This window comes from Bombina bombina, chromosome 4 (genome assembly GCF_027579735.1).
Source record: "Bombina bombina isolate aBomBom1 chromosome 4, aBomBom1.pri, whole genome shotgun sequence".
NCBI classification, from domain to species: Eukaryota; Metazoa; Chordata; class Amphibia; order Anura; family Bombinatoridae; genus Bombina; species Bombina bombina.
Window position 1 is genome coordinate 1,087,791,907 of NC_069502.1, and position 18,458 is coordinate 1,087,810,364.

The 18,458-nt window shown below is 37.5% G+C and overlaps 1 protein-coding gene across 1 annotated transcript in view; it reads right to left on the bottom strand.

Moving 5' to 3' along the window:
* The window catches only part of LOC128657839 (calmodulin-lysine N-methyltransferase), a 307,002-nt gene that overhangs the window by 157,605 nt on the left and 130,939 nt on the right, over positions 1-18,458 (bottom strand). The window contains exon 5 of the mRNA XM_053712261.1: positions 14,076-14,150. Within this exon, the coding sequence (XP_053568236.1) occupies positions 14,076-14,150 (75 nt within the window). The remainder of the gene's footprint in view (positions 1-14,075; positions 14,151-18,458) is intronic.

The window sequence follows — 18,458 nt, forward strand, 5'->3', positions numbered from 1 at the left end:
TCTAGTATGTAAGGATGTTTTGTCACTTCCTAGAAGACAGGGATAGTAATCCCACATGTAATGATCTCATGGACTCTCACCACCTTATGAAAGAAAATTTATATTTTTGTTAAGATTTTATTAAATAACATTCGGCTAGATTACGAGTTTTGCGTTATGAGCGGCTCTGTACTAACTTGCAAGTTATTGCCACCACTCACCACCCTATAGCGCTGTTATTACAAGTTTTCATAAACCCGCCGTTAGCAGGCAATATTGCAGCATTGAGCAAAATTGAGCTCCATACCGCACCCAAATGCCAGTGCTGCTTTGAGCTGGTTTTTACGTGCTAGTGCACAATTTCCCTATAGACATCAATGGGGAGAGCCGGCTAAAAAAAAGCTTAACACCTGCAATAAAGGAGCGTAAAGCTCCGTAACGCAGCCCCATTGATTCCTATGGGGAAAGAAAATTTATGTTTACACCAAACACCCTAACATAAACCCAGAGTCTAAACACCCCTAATCTGCCGCCCCGACATTGCAGACACCTACATTATACTTATTAATCCCTAATCTGCCGCCCCCGACACCGCCAACACCTACATTACAGTTATTAACCCCTAATATGCCGCCCCCAATGTCGCCGCCACCTACCTACACTTATTAACCCCTAATCTGCCGCTCCCAATGTCGCCGCCACCTACCTACACTTATTAACCCCTAATCTTCCGCCCCCTACACCACCGCCACCTACCTACACTTATTAACCCCTAATCTGCTGTCCCCAACGTCGCCGCCACCTACATTACAGTTATTAACCCCTAATCTGCTGCCCCCGACATCGCCGCCACCTACCTACACTTATTAACCCCTAATCTGCCGCCCCCAACATCGCCGCCACTATACTAAAGTTATTAACCCCTAAACCTAACCCTAAGTCTAACCCTAACCCTAACACCCACTAACTTTAATATAATTAAAATAAATCTAAATAAAAATTACTATAATTAACTAAATAATACCTATTTAAAACTAAATACTTACCTATAAAATAAACCCTAAGATAGCTACAATATAACTATTAGTTACATTGTATCTAGCTTCTCTTTTATTTTTATTTCACAGGTAAGTTTGTATTTATTTTAACTAGGTAGACTAGTTAGTAAATAGTTATTAACTATTTACTAGCTACCTAGTTAAAATAAATACAAATTTACCTGTGATATAAAACCTAGCCTGAGTTACACTAACACCTCACCTTACACTACAATTAAATAAATTACATTAATTAAATACATTTAACTAAAGTACAAAAAAAACAACCCACTAAATTACACAAAATAAAAAAGAAATGATCAAATATTTAAACTAATTACACCTTATCTAATATCCCTATCAAAAAAAAAAAAAACCTAGCCTACAATAAACTACCAATGGCCCTTAAAAGGGCCTTTTGTGGGGCATTGCCCCAAAGAAATCAGCTCTTTTACCTGTAAAAAAATAATACAAACAACCCCCCAACAGTAAAACCCACCACCCACACAACCAACCCCCCAAATAAAATCCTATCTAAAAAAAACTAAGCTCCCCATTGCCCTGAAAAGGGCATTTGTATGGGCATTGCCCTTAAAAGGGCATTTAACTCTTTTTCTGCACAAACCCTAAGCTAAAAATAAAACCCACACAATAAACCCTTAAAAATACCTAACACTAACCCCCGAAGAGCCACTAACAGTTTTTGAAGACCGGACATCCATGCTCAACAAAGTCAGGAGAAGTCTTCATCCAAGCGGCAAGAAGTCCTCAACGAAGCCGGTAGAAGTCTTCATCCAAGCGGCAAGACGTGGTCATCCAGATGGGCAGAAGTCTTCATCCAGACAGCATCTTCTATCTTCATCCTTCAGACGCGGAGCGGCTCCATCTTCAAGACATCTGACACGGAGCATCCTCTTCATCCGACGACTAAACATGAATGAAGGTACCTTTAAGCATCCTCTTCTTTTCACGGCTCTTCAAGAATGAATTCTCCTTTAAATGATGTCATCCAAGATGGGGTCCCTTGAATTCCGATTGGCTGATAGAATTCTATCAGCCAATCAGAAATTAAAGGTGAAAAAATCCTATTGGCTGATGCAATCAACCAATAGGATTGAGCTTCAATCCTATTGGCTGATCCAATAGAATAGCCAATAGAATACAATTGCATCAGCCAGTAGGATTTTTTCACCACTTCTTGCCGCTTGGATGAAGACTTCTCCCGGCTTCGTTGAAGATGGATGTCTGTCTTCAAAAACTGTAAGTGGATCTTCGGGGGTTAGTGTTTTTTTAAGGGTTTATTGGGTGGGTTTTATTTTTAGCTTAGGGTTTGGGCAGAAAAAGAGCTAAATGCCCTTTTCAGGGCAATGGGGAGCTTAGGTTTTTTAGATAGGATTTTATTTGGGGGGTTTGGTTGTGTGGGTGGTGGGTTTTACTGTTGGGGGGTTGTTTATATTATTTTTTACAGGTAAAAGAGCTGATTTCTTTGGGGAAATGCCCCGCAAAAGGCCCTTTTAAGGGCCATTGTTAGTTTATTGTAAGCTAGGGTTTTTTTTATTTTGGGGGGGCTTTTTTATTTTGATTGAGCTATTAGATTAGGTGTAATTAGTTTACATATTTGATCATTTCTTTTTTATTTTGTGTAATTTAGTGTTTTTTTGTAATTTAGTTAATTGTATTTAATTAATGTAATTTATTTAATTGTAGTGTAAGGTTAGGTGTTAGTGTAACTCAGGTTAGGTTTTATTTTACAGGTAAATTTGTATTTATTTTAGCTACTAACTATTTAGTAACTAGTCTACCTAGTTAAATAAATACAAACTTACCTGTGAAATAAAAATAAAACCTAAGCTAGCTACAATGTAACTATTAGTTATATTGTAGCTAGTTTAGGATTTATTTTATAGGTAAGTATTTAGTTTTAAATATGAATTATTTAGTTATTAATTGTAATTTTTATTTAGATTTTATTTTTTTATGTTAAAGTTAGTGGTGTTAGGGTTAGATTTAGGGTTAGGTTTAGGGGTTAATAACTTTAGTATAGTGGCGGCGATGTTAGGAACAGCAGATTAGGGGTTAATAACAGTAATGTAGGTTGCGGCGATGTTAGGGACAGCAGATTAGGGGTTAATAATATTTAACTAGTGTTTACGATGAGGGAGTGTGGCGGTTTAGGGGATAATATGTTTATTATAGTGGCGGCGATGTCTGGAGCGGCACATTAGGGTTTAATAATTTTATTTTAGTGTTTGCAATGCGGGAGGGCCTCGGTTTAGGGGTTAATAGGTAGTTTATGGGAGTTAGTGTACTTTTTAGCACTTTAGTTATGAGTTTTATGCTACAGCTTTGCAACATAAAAGCCATAACTACTGACTTTCAGTTTACGGTCCCGATCTTGACGGTATAGGCAGTACCGCTCACTTTTTGGCCGGACAGGCAGACTCGTAATACCGGCGCTGTGGAAGTCCAATTGAAAAAGGACTTTTTGAAAGCTGCGGTAGTTACGTTGTGTTACGGCCAAAAAAGTGTGCGGTACAGATATACCTGCAAAACTCGTAATACCAGCGGTAGTGAAAAAAGAGCCATAACGCTGCTTTTTCACTCATACTGCAAAACTCGTAATCTAGCCGATAGAAAATAGCCAAATTTGAAAGAAGGGTCCAAACAGGCCTTTGGGAACTTTAATAAAAACTAGAGAGTCCCATTTGTGCCAGAGTAGAATTTAAAGCACATTTGATCCCTAGGAGATCACTGTCACTAAGTGATCAGCTAGATATATGATATACACACACAAACACACATATATATATATATATATATATATACAGTATTACATATATTCTAGAGTCTCCCCTAGTTTTGAAAGCTTCAAGCACTCCCTAAAACCTCTACTGTTCAGGAATACATACAACCTACACTAACCTTTCCTAATCCCAGTTCCTCTCCTCCATTGGCTGACTACAACAGTGCAACTCTCTGCAGGGCCTTCTACCCATTTGATCCATATAAATGTTACCTTGTATGCCCCTACTATGTTTATAGCGCTGCGGAGTCTGTATGGGCTCTACAAATAACTGATAATAATTTTATATATATATATATATATATGTACATACATATATATAAAAATGGGTGCCGGAGGCTACAACAGTGCAACTGTTGGGCCTTCTACCTATTTGATCCATATAAATGTTACCTTGTATGCCCCTACTATGTTTATAGCGCTGCGGAGTCTGTATGTGCTCTACAAATAACTGATAATAATAATAATTTTATACTGTATATATATTCATATATATATGTGCATGTGTGCATATATATGTTGTTTTAAAAGAAATAAAAAGGTCTTGTCTACTAAATCAAAAACTTTTATTGTTTTTTTAAACCACTTTTCATGTTTCATAAAAGATTACCCATTAAAATCCAATGTTCTGATATTAATTTAAATTTTTGGGGAGCTCAGTGCCATTTCAAAGAGTGTGCAAATCTTTTTCAAATAAGGGGCCCCAATAGGGTTGCCACCCAGTGTGACAGGGAATCGGGAGATGTGTTCCGTGTACCGGAAAATCCTCCCTCTCTCTTTGCAACTATTTCTTCCCTCCCTGCCAGCCACAGCTCCCTCTAAGGTGAGTGCGTGTGTCCGAAAAAACAATACATTTCACACTAGCGCAGTTTTTTTTGTTATTAGGATTTTTGTGTGTGTGTGTGTGGTGTGCAAACCTGAACAGGAAATGTCATTGGCGTAAAATCTGAGCCTGCCCCTTAATTGTTTTTACAACCGTCACGCCTGCATGTTAGTCTGTAGCTTGCAAGTGACTGACATGTAGCCTGTAGAGGACAGTGGTTGCGCTTGAAGCAGGTGGTGACGTTCTCATTTGATAAGGTAAGGCAAAGTACCATGTCGTTGGGTGGACATGTCACTTGTCAGTAAATCTGTCACACCGGGTTAATGCTTAAATAATTATTATTTTTTTTTCAAGGAAAATTAAAAATAATAATAAAGTAATAATACTATTGGTGAATCTAGATGAAAGGAATGTTCTTAAAGTAACATCTGCATATTACAGTAAAACCAAATCTCTGATTGCATAGTTATTACAAGTAAAGTTAAAATTAATCAAAAAACAGAGAGCTGGCACTAAAATTGTCTCAAAAAGAAAGGGAATTCAGCACTCTATAGATATATAAACATAATACATTTTATTAATAGAAAATTTTAAAGTAGAAATAGAAAAAAATATTTCCGGCAATACATTTATAAGCAATAACATGGAGTCAATCCAAGCATCCCAAAGTATACATAGAAAAAATATATAAAACAGACTAAGTCACATGACACTAAAGTAGAGAATACCCCATAGAAGGCAATACTCCTTATCCTACACACTGACCTTTTTACCACAATGCAGATGAAGATATTAGGGCAGAAATAGTAAATGTAGCTTTCTACACATATAGACACCAGCACATTACAATATTTTTTAACGATGCTGCAGCATCCTTGCTGCTAACTGGCCCCAAGGAAAATTTCCAAGGGTAACGCCAGTGCAGGTAATATTTGGGGATCTATGCAGTTTCACAGAAGCACTCGCTATTAAAATCATAAGGATCACAAATAGCGGCTATTCCACAAAATATATGGCACATAAACAGAAAGCAGTTTACCAACATATAGAGCTCCATGTACGAAGCAGGTTCACATATGCAAGCCTGCTTCCCGCAATGTAAGAAGCAGTGGTCATTAGACCGCTACTTCTTACACCTCCCTCAGAGGTGGCGAAGAGAAATCACAGAGAACTATCTCGCTCTCTGTGATTGAAAGCCCCTTCACTCGCGCAAATGAAGGGGTGGGCATTACACACTCATCGGAGTGTGTAATGATACATACGGGCCAGCGGATCAACAGATCCGCTGCCTGTATGCAGCGAAGGCGGACGGACAGCTTCGCAAGTTGAGAAGCTGTCCGCCCACCTTTTAATACATGGGGCCCATAGATAGAAATATTCCAGGATACTCAATGACGCCTCTCTGCCACTGCAAGATCTGCCTTTTGCAAGTCCATAGCACTGGCGAAGGGGCTGTAGGATAATATAAGAGCAGTTCCGCTCATTGTTCAACCACTTAGAATATCATAAAGAAACCAATGAAGTAGCAGTCTCCCAATAGCGATACAGGTGATCACCATTCTTCCTAGTTGTGTCAAGTTTCAATGCTGTAGTGGTGCTGTAGTTAAGTAAACAACGCTGGCATCCATGCAAGTTAAACTGCTCGGCTGTTTTATATATAGAAAGTGCTGAATTCCTTTTCTGTTTAAACTGAAATTTAAAGGGACAGTCTACACCTTAATCATCTTAAAGTCTTACGTTACATTAAGCTGCAAATAGCCTTCTGAACCCCTTTCTATATCATGCAGCAGGAACTGTAAAAACATTATTTGAAAAAGAATATTGTTTCTGCCCACAGATAATGTCATGATCCGAGCTGCATTTGGCATCCAATCACAAAAGTTGGATTCAGCAGACTGTCAGTGCTATTCAGCAGAGTGCCCAGAAGCAGCACGGATTGTAGCATAATCAGTGGGCGGGGTTTGGTGGCCATTTCAATGTGGCCAGAAACTTTATTCTTTTTAAAATATTTGTTTTACCGTTCCTGCTGCATGATATAGAAATGGGTGCAGGAGGCTATTTGCAGCTAAATCTAAGGTAAGACTTTAAGATGACTAAGGTGTAGACTGTCCCTTTAAACAAAACAGTAAATGCATAATTTGCATGGTATCAGTTGCTCATTAGTTGATATGGACAACATAATACAACACACAGAGAAAGCCCAGCACTCACTTACAAGCTCTCAGCTAAGAGAGTGAGTGCTTGTGAGTGCTGGACTTTCTCTGTGTGTTGTATTAATTTGTTTTGTAATTGTTCCTATGGGTCTTGCACCCAGACCTGTCTGGGGTTAACTGCCTGTGACTCTGGGGACAGCACAGCTTCCTATGAGTGCCATTGAGCACCCAGGGCTGAGCATGTTGCAGGGTCATGGGATGTGTACCCAGTCCAGCCTAAGAGTGCAGTCCCCTTCTGTGTTTTGATATGGACAACATATGCATTTATATTGGCCATTGTTTTTTGTTCTATTTAAAAAATATATAGTAAAATATTAGTAAAAAAAACCAAAATTATGCTTACCTGATAAATTTATTTATTTCCGGATATGGTGAGTCCACGGAATCATCAATTAATGTTGGGAATATCACTCCTGGCCAGCAGGAGGAGGCAAAGAGCACCCCAGCAAAGCTGTTAAGTATCACTTCCCTTCCCATGATCCCCAGTCATTCGACCGAAGGAAAAGGAGAAAGGGAGCAACACAAGGTGTAGAGGTGCCTGAGGTTTAGTAAAAAAACAAAGGGCGGGGCCGTGGACTCAGCATATCCAGAAATAAATACATTTATCAGGAAAACATAAATTTAGTTTTCTTTCCTACAATATGGTGAGTCCACGGAATTATCAATTACTGTTGGGAACCAATACCCAAGCCAGAGGAAACAGATGATTAGGGAGGGACAAGACAGGTCGCCTAAACAGAAGGCACTACCGCCTGAAGAACCTTTCTCCCTAAAGAACCCTCAGCCAAGGCAAAAGTATCAAATTCATAAAATTTGGAAAAAGTATGTAAAGAAGACCAAGTTGCGGCCTTGCAAATCTGTTCCACAGAAGCCTAATTTTTGAAAGCCCAAGAAGAGGAAACAGCCCTGGTAGAATGAGCTGTAATTCTCTCAGGAGGCTGCTGACCAGCAGTATCATACGCCAAACGAATAATACTTCTCAACCAGAGAGAAAGAGAAGTAGCAGTATCTTTCTGACCTTTGCGTTTTCTGGAAAAGTAAACAAACAATGCAGAAGACTGATGAAAGTCTTTAGTCGCTTGCAAATAGAATTTAAGAGCCTGTACAACCTCTAGATTGTGCAGCAACCGTTCCTTATGAGAAGAAAGATTAGGGCAAAGAGAAGGAACCACAATTTCCTGATAAATATCTTTATCTGAAACAACCTTAGGAAGAAAACCAAACTTGGTACGAAGAACTGCCTTATCTGCATGAAATATGAGATAAGGCGAATTGCATTGTAAAGCTGAGAGTTCTGAAACTCTCCGACCCGAAGAAATAGCAGTCAGAAACAAAACCTTTCAAGATAACAACTTAACATCTATGGCATGCATTGGCTCAAACGGAGCCTGTTGCAAAACTTTGAGAACAAGATTAAGGCTCCAAGGTGGAGCAACAGATTTAAACACAGGCCTGATTCTAACCAAGACCTGACAAAAAGATTGCACATCTGGCATGTTTGCTAGACACTTGTGTAACAAAATGGATACGGCAGATATCTGACCTTTCAGAGTACTGACAGACAAACCCTTCTCCAGACCTTCCTGGTGAAAGGACAAAATTCTTGGAATCCTGACCCTACTCCAAGAGTATCCTTTGGATTCACCCCAATGAAGATATTTACACCATATCTTATGGTAAATCCTTCTAGTAACAGGCTTACGAGCCTGAATTATTGTCTCAATGACCGACTCAGAAAAAACTTGCTTAGATAAAATGAAGCGTTCAATCTCCAAGCAGTCAGCTTCAGAAAAATTATGTTTGGATGGAGAAAAGGACCCTGAAGAAGAAGGTCCTTCCTCAGAGGGAGGCTCCACGGAGGTAGAGATGACATTTACACTAAATCTGCGTACCAGATCCAGCAAGGCCACACAGGAGCTATTAGAATCACTGAAGCTCTCTCTTGCTTGATTGGGGACCTTGAATATCATAGTAACAAAACATGGATTATTTTGATAAAGTACAAAAACTTCACAGTAAGCAATTATATACTGACAAGCAGCACTAGCTAATAGCTACATATTAATACTGAAAAATAATATATATGGGTATGTGTACCTGAATATATAAGTAAATACACATGATCAATTGTACCCCTATATTATATAGCACAGACATATGTGATTAATATGCAATATAAAAATGGTGAATTATACTGGACAATTGTCCTGACAATCTGAGCAATGACTTGTGGAAGGAGAGCAAAAGGATGAAAAAGGTATGCCAACCTTAAGTTCCAAGGAACTGCCAGAGCATCTATCAAGAAAGAGAAATGCCACGGCGTGCAGCTACACTAATCCTGAACACACAGGGAGGCAAACGGTCATCCAGTAGAAAGCCGGCTATACCGGAGCGCCGGAGCCAGGGAGATCAGCCCCAAATACAAATGCCAAAGAGAAAAAGATAGTCAGGCACTACTCAGGGTGTAAAGTAAAAGAAAAAAAAAATCTTTATTAGTATCCAGTAAAAAATCTAGGAAGCAATAAGCACCAGAGAAAGTGCAGACAAACAGACAGTCAATGAGGGACAAACGTGCACTTTAAGATAGGTCTGTATAATCCCTGTTCCATTGGCTGAGCATACATAACTGTAGAGCTCTCAAATGGAACCGAGCAAATGGAACTATGTCCATGGCAGCCACCATCAGACCAATAACTTCCATACATAGGGCCACCAAAGGACAAACAGCCGACTGAAGAAATAGGCAAGAGGACAGAATCTTGGCTCTTCTGACTTTTGTCAGAAATATTCTCATCGATAGGGAATCTATAATGGTTCCTAGGAAGACCACCCTTGTAGCCGGAACAAGGGAACTCTTTCCTAAATTCACCTTTAATCCGTGGGACCGAAGAAAAGACAACAAGATCTCTGTGTGAGATTTTGCTAGTTGAAAAGATGGCGCCTGAACCAAGATATCGTCCAGGTAAGGTGCCACTGCAATTCCTTGAGCACAAATTACTGCCAGGAGAGCTCCCAAGACCTTTTAGAAAATCCTGGGAGCTGTGGCAAGACCCAAAGGAAGTGCCACAAACTGAAAGTATTTGTCCAGATAGGCACATCTCAGAAATTTGTGATGATCCCTGTGAATGTGAACATGGAGGCATCCTTCAGATCTATGGTTATCATGAATTGACCCTCTTGAACTAGAGGAAGAATGGAGTGGATCCTCTCCATTTTGAAAGACGGCACTCTGAGAAATTTGTTGAATAATTTTAGATCTAGAATTGGCCTGAAAGTTCCCTTTTTTTTGGGAACCACAAACAGATTGGAAGAGAACCCGAGACCCTGCTCCTGTACTGGGACTGGAAAAATCACTCCCAGGAGAGAAAGGTCTTGTAGACATTTTAAGAACGCCTCTCTCTTTGTCTCGTCTACAGATAATCTTGAGAGGTAAAATCTGCCCCTGTGAGGAAAGGTCTTGAATTCTAACTTGTAACCCTGGGATACTATGTCCACAGCCCAAGGATCTGGGACATCTTGTATCCAAGCTTGAGAGAACTGAGAGAGTTTGCCCCCCACTAGATCCGATCCCGGATTGGGGGCAAATTCTTCATGCTGACTTGGAGTCAGCTGTGGGCTTTTTCGATTGCTTCCCCTTGTTCCAAGACTGACTGGGTTTCCAGAAAGGCTTGGTCTGCTCTTGTTTGGAGGAAGCTGGGGAAGACTTACCTCTGAAATTACGAAAAGAACAAAAATTACTTTGACGACCTTTCGCTCTATTCTTTCTATCCTGAGGTAGAAAATACCCTTTTCCACCCATAATATCAGAAATAATTTCTGCTAACCCTGGGCCAAACAATGTCTTACCCTTATAAGGAAGAGTCAAAAGCTTAACCTTATAGGAGACATCTGCTGACCAAGATTTCAGCCACAAAGCTCTGTGGCCTAACACTGTGAAACCAGTTGACTTGGCATTCAGCCTAATCACCTGCAAGATAGCATCCGAAATAAAGGAATTAGCCAATTTAAGAGCTTTAATTCTATCTTGAATCTCATCTAAAGAAGTTTCTACCTGAAAAGAGTCTGCCAAAGCATCAAACCAGTAAGATGCAGCACATCTCACGGTGGCAATGCAAACTGCAGGTTGCCATAAAAGGCCAAGATGAACGTAGATTCTTTTTAAGTATACCTCCATCTTTTTGACCATAGGATCTTTGAAAGAGAAACTTTCCTCAATAGGAATAGCTGTCCTCTTAGCAAGAGTAGAAATAGCCCCTTCTACTTTAGGAACAGAATGCCATGATTCCATAATGGAGTCCGCAACTGGAAACATTTTCTTAAAAATAGGAGACGGGGAAAAAGTTACCCCGGCTTTTCCCACTCCTGGGAAATAATGTCCAAAGCCTGGTCAGGAAAAACCTTCTTAGAAGAAGGAATTTCAAAGTAATTATTGAGTTTACTAGATTTCTTAGGCTGGACAGAGACAGGAGTACCCGAATCGTCTAAGGTAGCCAACACCTCTTTAAACAAAACACGAAGGTGTTCAAGCTTAAAGGGACACTCAGGTCAAATTACATTTTCATGATTCAGATACAGCATGTAATTTAAAATAAAATGTGCACATTCTTTTATATTTACACTTTTTGAGTCACCAGCTCCTACTGAGCATGTGCAAGAATTCACTGACTATACGTATATATGCATTTGTGTTTGGCTGATTGCTATCACATGGTACAGGGGAAGTGGAAATATACATAACTTTGAAATTTGTTAGAAAAAAATCTACTACTCATTTGAAATTCAGAGTAAATGCTTTTGTATTGTCTTGTTAGGTTGCATTTGTTGATTATGCAAATCTACTGTGTTGACTGGTCCTTTAAACCTGAAAGAACTTCCATCAGTTTCAGATGACAGACTTACACTATCCAACTCACCCTCAGAAAACTCTGATGCATCTTCCTCATCAGACTTAAGAGGAAGGGCCATCTGTGACACACCACTGGAATCAGAGACCTTGCTGTCTGAATTCCTTTTCCTCTGACGCTTTCCCTTTAACATAGGAAACCTGAGTGGCAATTTCTGCTTTCAAATATGCTCCGCTGGGAGCTATAAAGGAACTGCAGGGCACTACATGTGACGCCATTGCGGCTTGGGACGTTCCAGGAGAAGGCCGTGGTATTACCTGAACAGCATCATCCTGAGAGACATTAGGCTCATCAATCAGAATTCTTTCTTTACACTGTAAAATCTTTTTAACATATGAGGAATAGAACTGCATTGGCGAAGCAATCTGGACTTCTAAACACAATAGACATGCATTTAACTGAATTTGATCCTGATCTGTATCAGACATGATTGCTAAAGAAAACACTTGTGCAAATTTACCAGAAAAATTGAAAAGTCTGTCTCCTCTTACGCTTGTTAAAGGTACACTGTTTGGAGGCTATAACAAAATTAAAAGAATGTAAATAAATGTGCAACTAAGCGCTCCTTAACTCTCAGGAACCCCACACCTCAGCTTTAGTTGAGGCGCCTACCTGTCACCAACTCCAGACACAGAAGAAAAGGACCTGAGCAACAATATTTCACACTCCCGCTGTCAACACTGCTCTGAATCTGAAGCCGGCAGAGTGCTCACATGATCAGCTGAAAAAAAACTACGCCACAGAGAGGCGCGAAATACCACACAATCTACTGCATTATCAGACACCAAGATCTTCACCTCCTCCTTGTATGAAAGCAAAGAGAATGACTGGGGATTGTGGGAAGGGGAGTGATACTTAACAGCTTTGCTGTGGTGCTCTTTGCCTCCTCCTGCTGGCCAGGAGTGGTATTCCCAACAGTAATTGATGATTCCGTGGACTCGCCATATCTTAGGAAAGAAAAGTAAAATATTATAAAGTTTTTAATTTTTTGAAAAATTAATTTCTCTATACTAAATAAGCCTATAATAAAATGTTTGAGCTAGATTTGCCTTTGTCAATAAGTACTGCATTTAGCATTTTTTGGCCCGTAGATATTTTAGAAAGAGCAAATATTAAAGGGATAGTCTAGTCAAAATTAAACTTCCATGATTCAGAAAGAGCATGCAAATTTAAGTAACTTTCTAATTTACTCCTATTAACAATTTTTCTTTGTTCTCTTGGTATCTTTATTTAAAAAAACAGGCATGTAAGTCTAAAAGCCACCAACCATCAAGCGCTACCCAGGTGCTGAACCAAAAGTGGGCTGGCTCCTAAGCTTACATTCTAGCTTTTTCAAATAAAGATACCAAGAGAACGAAATTAGGAAGCAAATTAGAACGTTGCTTAAAATTGCATGCTCTATCTGAATCATGACTAAACTATCCCTTTAAGTTCTAATTCAAATTTAAACAGCATTTATATAGCCTTTAACATACAATTTTTTTTAAATATATGTACTTGCTGTTCTCTTGCATGCATGGTCACATTTTTCTTTGTCTATAAAGTCCCTTAAAATTAAGTTTACAAGGTTATCTATTTTTATTACATTTCTGAAATGGAACTTTATTATAGCTTATTTCTAAAATAGCTTTTTGTATTCTTTAATCTTGACAAATAGCAAATACAGTTTGTGGCAGTTTTTATACCACTGACATATGTACGATGTTGAATTCTATAAAGGTCGTATACATATTAACAGGGCTCTTAAGTACAATTATACTTCAAAATAAGGCCAGGAGTCACTCAAAGATATTTAGTTATAACGTTCAATAAGCCACTAGAAACTACATGTCAAAACACAATGTGAAAACCCCTTTTCTGGAAAGCATTATTTTAGCGATCACTTGTATGCAAAAAGGATATGTACAATCTAGCGCTAATATCAATAGTCAGATCTTTAGTAACAAGTAAGCTAATTGAGCTGTTTGTGTTGATAAACTCCCTTTTCTCCAGACTGTTCCTCCCTGAACCATAATTATTTGCAATTTGCTTAAGTTGTCCTTTTACCGATACGTCAAGCATGAAACAGAGGCAATTTCACAAAATGGAAATGCTTCTCAAAATCAATCTTTGGGAAATAATGTGGTAGAAGTTACTATCTGATAGAAGACTACCTCATAACTGTCACATGGAGATGAATATTAATTTGTTGAGGTTAAGGTGGTTTTGTGCTTGATTTGTTGACTTTGCTCAGCCGTCAGAGAGCGGAACAGCACAATTATTTGAACAAATCTATTTTTTTTCTCAACACCCGTTTTACCATTCTTATGTACTTACCAATCAGCGCACATAACAATGTCAAAATGTCCTTCCAGTTGAGAGACATCTGTCTCATTATCCCATCTCAAAATACTAGAGGGAAAATAAATGGAAATATTAAGACAAATATATTTTCTCCATATTTTAATGGCTATCACAAATTTACATGTCACATACTTAATTTTCTAAACACTTAAATAACAAAGGTTATTAGCAGTTGCAATCTGATTCTATTTATCTTGTCTTACCATCAGTTTTAGATATGAGAAATGATCTATTAAGTTTCTCATTTCAACTCAATATAGACCATGTGAGTATTTCAGTGTAAGAAGGAATTAACACTAAATAAATTGTTCATTATCGAGAAAGTGAATGACATTAGAACAATGATAGAAAAATAAGCTTGACTAAAATAAAGATAGTTACCAGTGTAACAAAATGTAAGGATAATTAAAGTAATTTGAAAAAGAACATGTATATTGCACCTAAAAAGACACTGTAAACAAAATGAAAACTAATCTATAAGATGTATAAAACAATTGATTATAGATTTTAAAATTATTTCACTATGAAATAAAAATTATGCAAATTTTGCTTAAATTTGAATTAAAATAGAAAGGAAAATTTGCATACTGCAACATTTATTGATCGATTAGGACAGCTCCCATAGCTGTATCATTAAACAACAAGCTTTCATATGCATGAATAGAAAATAAAATGTAAAATGTGTTTAAGAGGTAACCAGATTAAAACTCTAAAAAGACATTGAGATTATATTGTTAAAGGGACTTAGACATTGTAATATGAATGTTTTAATTATGTGTAGTAAAAAAATATGTTGCCATATTTTTTTTGTCCCCTTTTCATATAATTTAATTCTAAAAAAAAAATAGCTTTCCAATTACTTTAAAAAAGTGGAAGTGCAGGCTCCTGATTTAACACTGCTATATTCCAAACAATCATTGGCTTCACATTCCTGTTGCCCATCTATAACTATTCCTGATTGGTTTCAGTAGAGAATCTAGGTTACAACATTAAATTACCAAAGGGCCCTATAACTTTACATTTTTTTTTCCAAGTATTTGAATAACTAATATAGGAATCAATCATAATTCCTTAGAAAAGTGCTGCCCTTGAGTCACTGTAAACCACCTTTACATAAAATGATCAACAGGACAGGTGGACTTATGAGCTTACATTCTAAATATATACAACTATGGCTAATCAAATTCTGGATACAACCATTTTCTTATTTATTTTGGAGGTTACCTGTGTAATATAATACAGTATTAGCAGATTACAGATGTTCTTGAAATCCTGCAGTGAGGTCCAGGATTAACAGCTGAAGTATTGTCATTAAACTACAAAACTTATACTAAAGGAGAAGAGTTTTAAAATGTCTATTTGTATTGCTTAAATAAATTACACCTTACCCTTCACTAAAATTAGTCATATTTGTAGACACCCCCCCCCCATAAAGAATAGCTCTTTCCACCATTTACCACGTAAGTTAGCTGCTATAACAATTTTCTCTACATGATATGATCAGATATTTTTAATAGCTTGCAACATCAAGCGAAGGCTCATAATGTTTCTCTCTGCTGCTAAAATAAAAATCAGATATTCAATTGTTCAACATAAAAGTGGTTGGTTAACCAGAATACTAAATGAGTAATTTTGTAAATGCCAGAATCACATTGTGTCAATAATGTTTCTTGTATGCTTTTATATAGCTATCAGTACAATGAATCATACACGATTAGCATTACTTATAATTTATAGAGCATTAGCATATTTACAGCTAATGTACAGTAGTTAAAAGAATTGCAAAAAATCTGACATTAAAGTTCTTGGATCAATAAAATGAGACTATTTTATTCCAATTTAATAGGGAAAAGCCAGATATCTTTGCATTTTAATGCTATTATTTGTGTCATAATTTGAAGCCATTTGTTTTTTTCTTCTCAGCGTGCACAGTTCAAACGGTTTCTTTAATAAACTTACATTTGATAACAATGTTCTGTATTTAGTATAAATAGATGCCTAGTTAATAAGCAAACCATACAGAAGCATATATAACCTGCCACAAGGCCAACTTAAAGGAACATTCAACTCAAAATGTAGTTCCCATAAAGGCCCAGATTAGAAATGTAACCCAAAAATGTTAGCACTATTGTGCTTTAGCATTAATTGAACACAATTAATAGCATATTTTTTTTCATACTGCTTGAGCGAAAATCTAGGGGGCGCTAACATCTACATGTGCTAGTTCCCTCATAAACAGTCTTCCAAGGGGGTGCGCAGTAAATTTTATGTCAGATATCGCTCAAGCACTAAACCAAAGGTAAATAAGTAGTGGAGATCTTCATGCAGTTCTGTGATGTACTAACTATTAATAATGATATACTTCAGGTCTTAAAAAGCACTACATTTTCAGTGGTATTTTGAAATGTGCTCAAGCACAACACTTAAGTTACCAGCGCAATGAGCATGCTAATAGCATTCCCTGCACTTTACATTAAAACTATAGGGATTGCTAAAAAGGCAATGTTACAATGCTCTGGTTAACATTTTTAAAGATCTACTTTAAATACCATTATTAGGAACAGCATTGCAGTACTGACATCTAGAAGAACACATCGAGTTAGCCAATCACAAGAGACACATGTGTGCAGGCACCAATCAGCAGCTAGCTCTCACTAGTTTAGGATATGTGCCAAAATCATGGTAAAAGATCTCAGTGACAAGGATGGTGGTATTTTTTTTCAACAAGGGATACCAACAGAATGAAACAATTTGAGAATACAAGTGAATCATGCAAGTTTAATTTTGACATTCCTATCCCTTTAACTTTTTAAATATTAGTTTTTCATTGACATGAAAAAGGCTAGAAAGGAACCAGCTTACTACACAACTAATGCTTGATCAGTGCAGGAACACCTTTATATATGTTGCTAATTGGTCACTGCAAAGAATATTATATAAACATAGCAGACAGTACTAACAAATAAAAAATGTTTATCTATGCAAACATTTTGCAATGCAGTACGTAACTGCTGATATATTCTAGGCATATATAAAAAAAAGTCTAATATCTTGCACAAAGAGAAAACCTACTGGAGTTTATCACACTGGTACTATTTAGCAGACAGTTCAGCCAAGTATGATCTACAAATTTCCCTAAGAACAAGAGATTAGTACAGGTAACCCAGGTTAATATCTTTATGATAAAATAATTTTTATTGAAATAACATCATTGAATACAATATCGGTCTTTTACAGTTGATTACATTATCAGCTTGTCAGGCATATAAACCCTTTAGTTCCTAAATTTAACAGTTTGAGGTTTATCTTTTTTCACATGGAATTACAACATACAATCAAGTCTCAAAGTCAGTAAGGCATACCTGATATATTTCTTATGAAAGACACCTATCTCTCATGTGGATTTTTATTACAATAAAAGAAAACTAACTAAACATAACTTTAGGTCACTAGAATGTACTCTTGATGTGTCACACCTCTGAATATGATATAGTAAACTCAGTGTAGTCTTCATAATTATGTCTCTCCAAAACTCCTACCTTCTTCCCCCTCCCATCATGTTTCTTTTTACTGTTCTATCAGGTTAGATTAGGATAATCATATTAAGGTGGATGCATTATCCAATAGAACCAAATCTTTTGGAAGTTTTCCGTCGTATCTAGTATTTTTGCTGCCATTTCGTATAGAGAATATGTTAGTTTAAATCTTTCTAGTATCTCGCACCATGTCGGTACTCCCTCTTTCCAGTGTCTGGCTATTCCTATTCTCGTGACTGTGCAGAGTATTCTAATGAAGGTATTAATATGCCTATTAAAGTTTGGAAGTGGAGCATTTAATAACGTCTGGGAAATGGTCAGTGATATCTGTTCATCTAGAAGGGTGCTGAGAAATACCGATAGTCTAGTCCAGATGTGAGTCACACCAGGGCATTCCCACCACATATGTATGTATGTACCAGTCGACTGACATCCACGATAACAATTTCTACTTCTCCCCTCAGTGTAGTGTGACGTTTTGATTGGGGTTAGATACCACCTAAAAATGGTCTTAAGGCTATTTTCTCTTAAATCGGCACTAATTAGTCCCTTACAGGAGGAATAGAACAATTCCTGCCATTCGCTTATCTCTAGTGTTGAATGTGTATCTGTTTCCCAGTTGAGCATGACCGCTGGTTTATTTTCATTAATTAAGTTTTGTAACGCAAGATATAACAGTGAAATGGATTTCTTGGGTCTAGAGGGGGTACAGCACAATCTCTCCAATGTAGTGCTAATCTGTTTGTGCATGTGTGGTATATATCGATTTAGTGCAGATGCAATCTGTAAATATAAATACCAATGTAGGGGAATGGGTGTC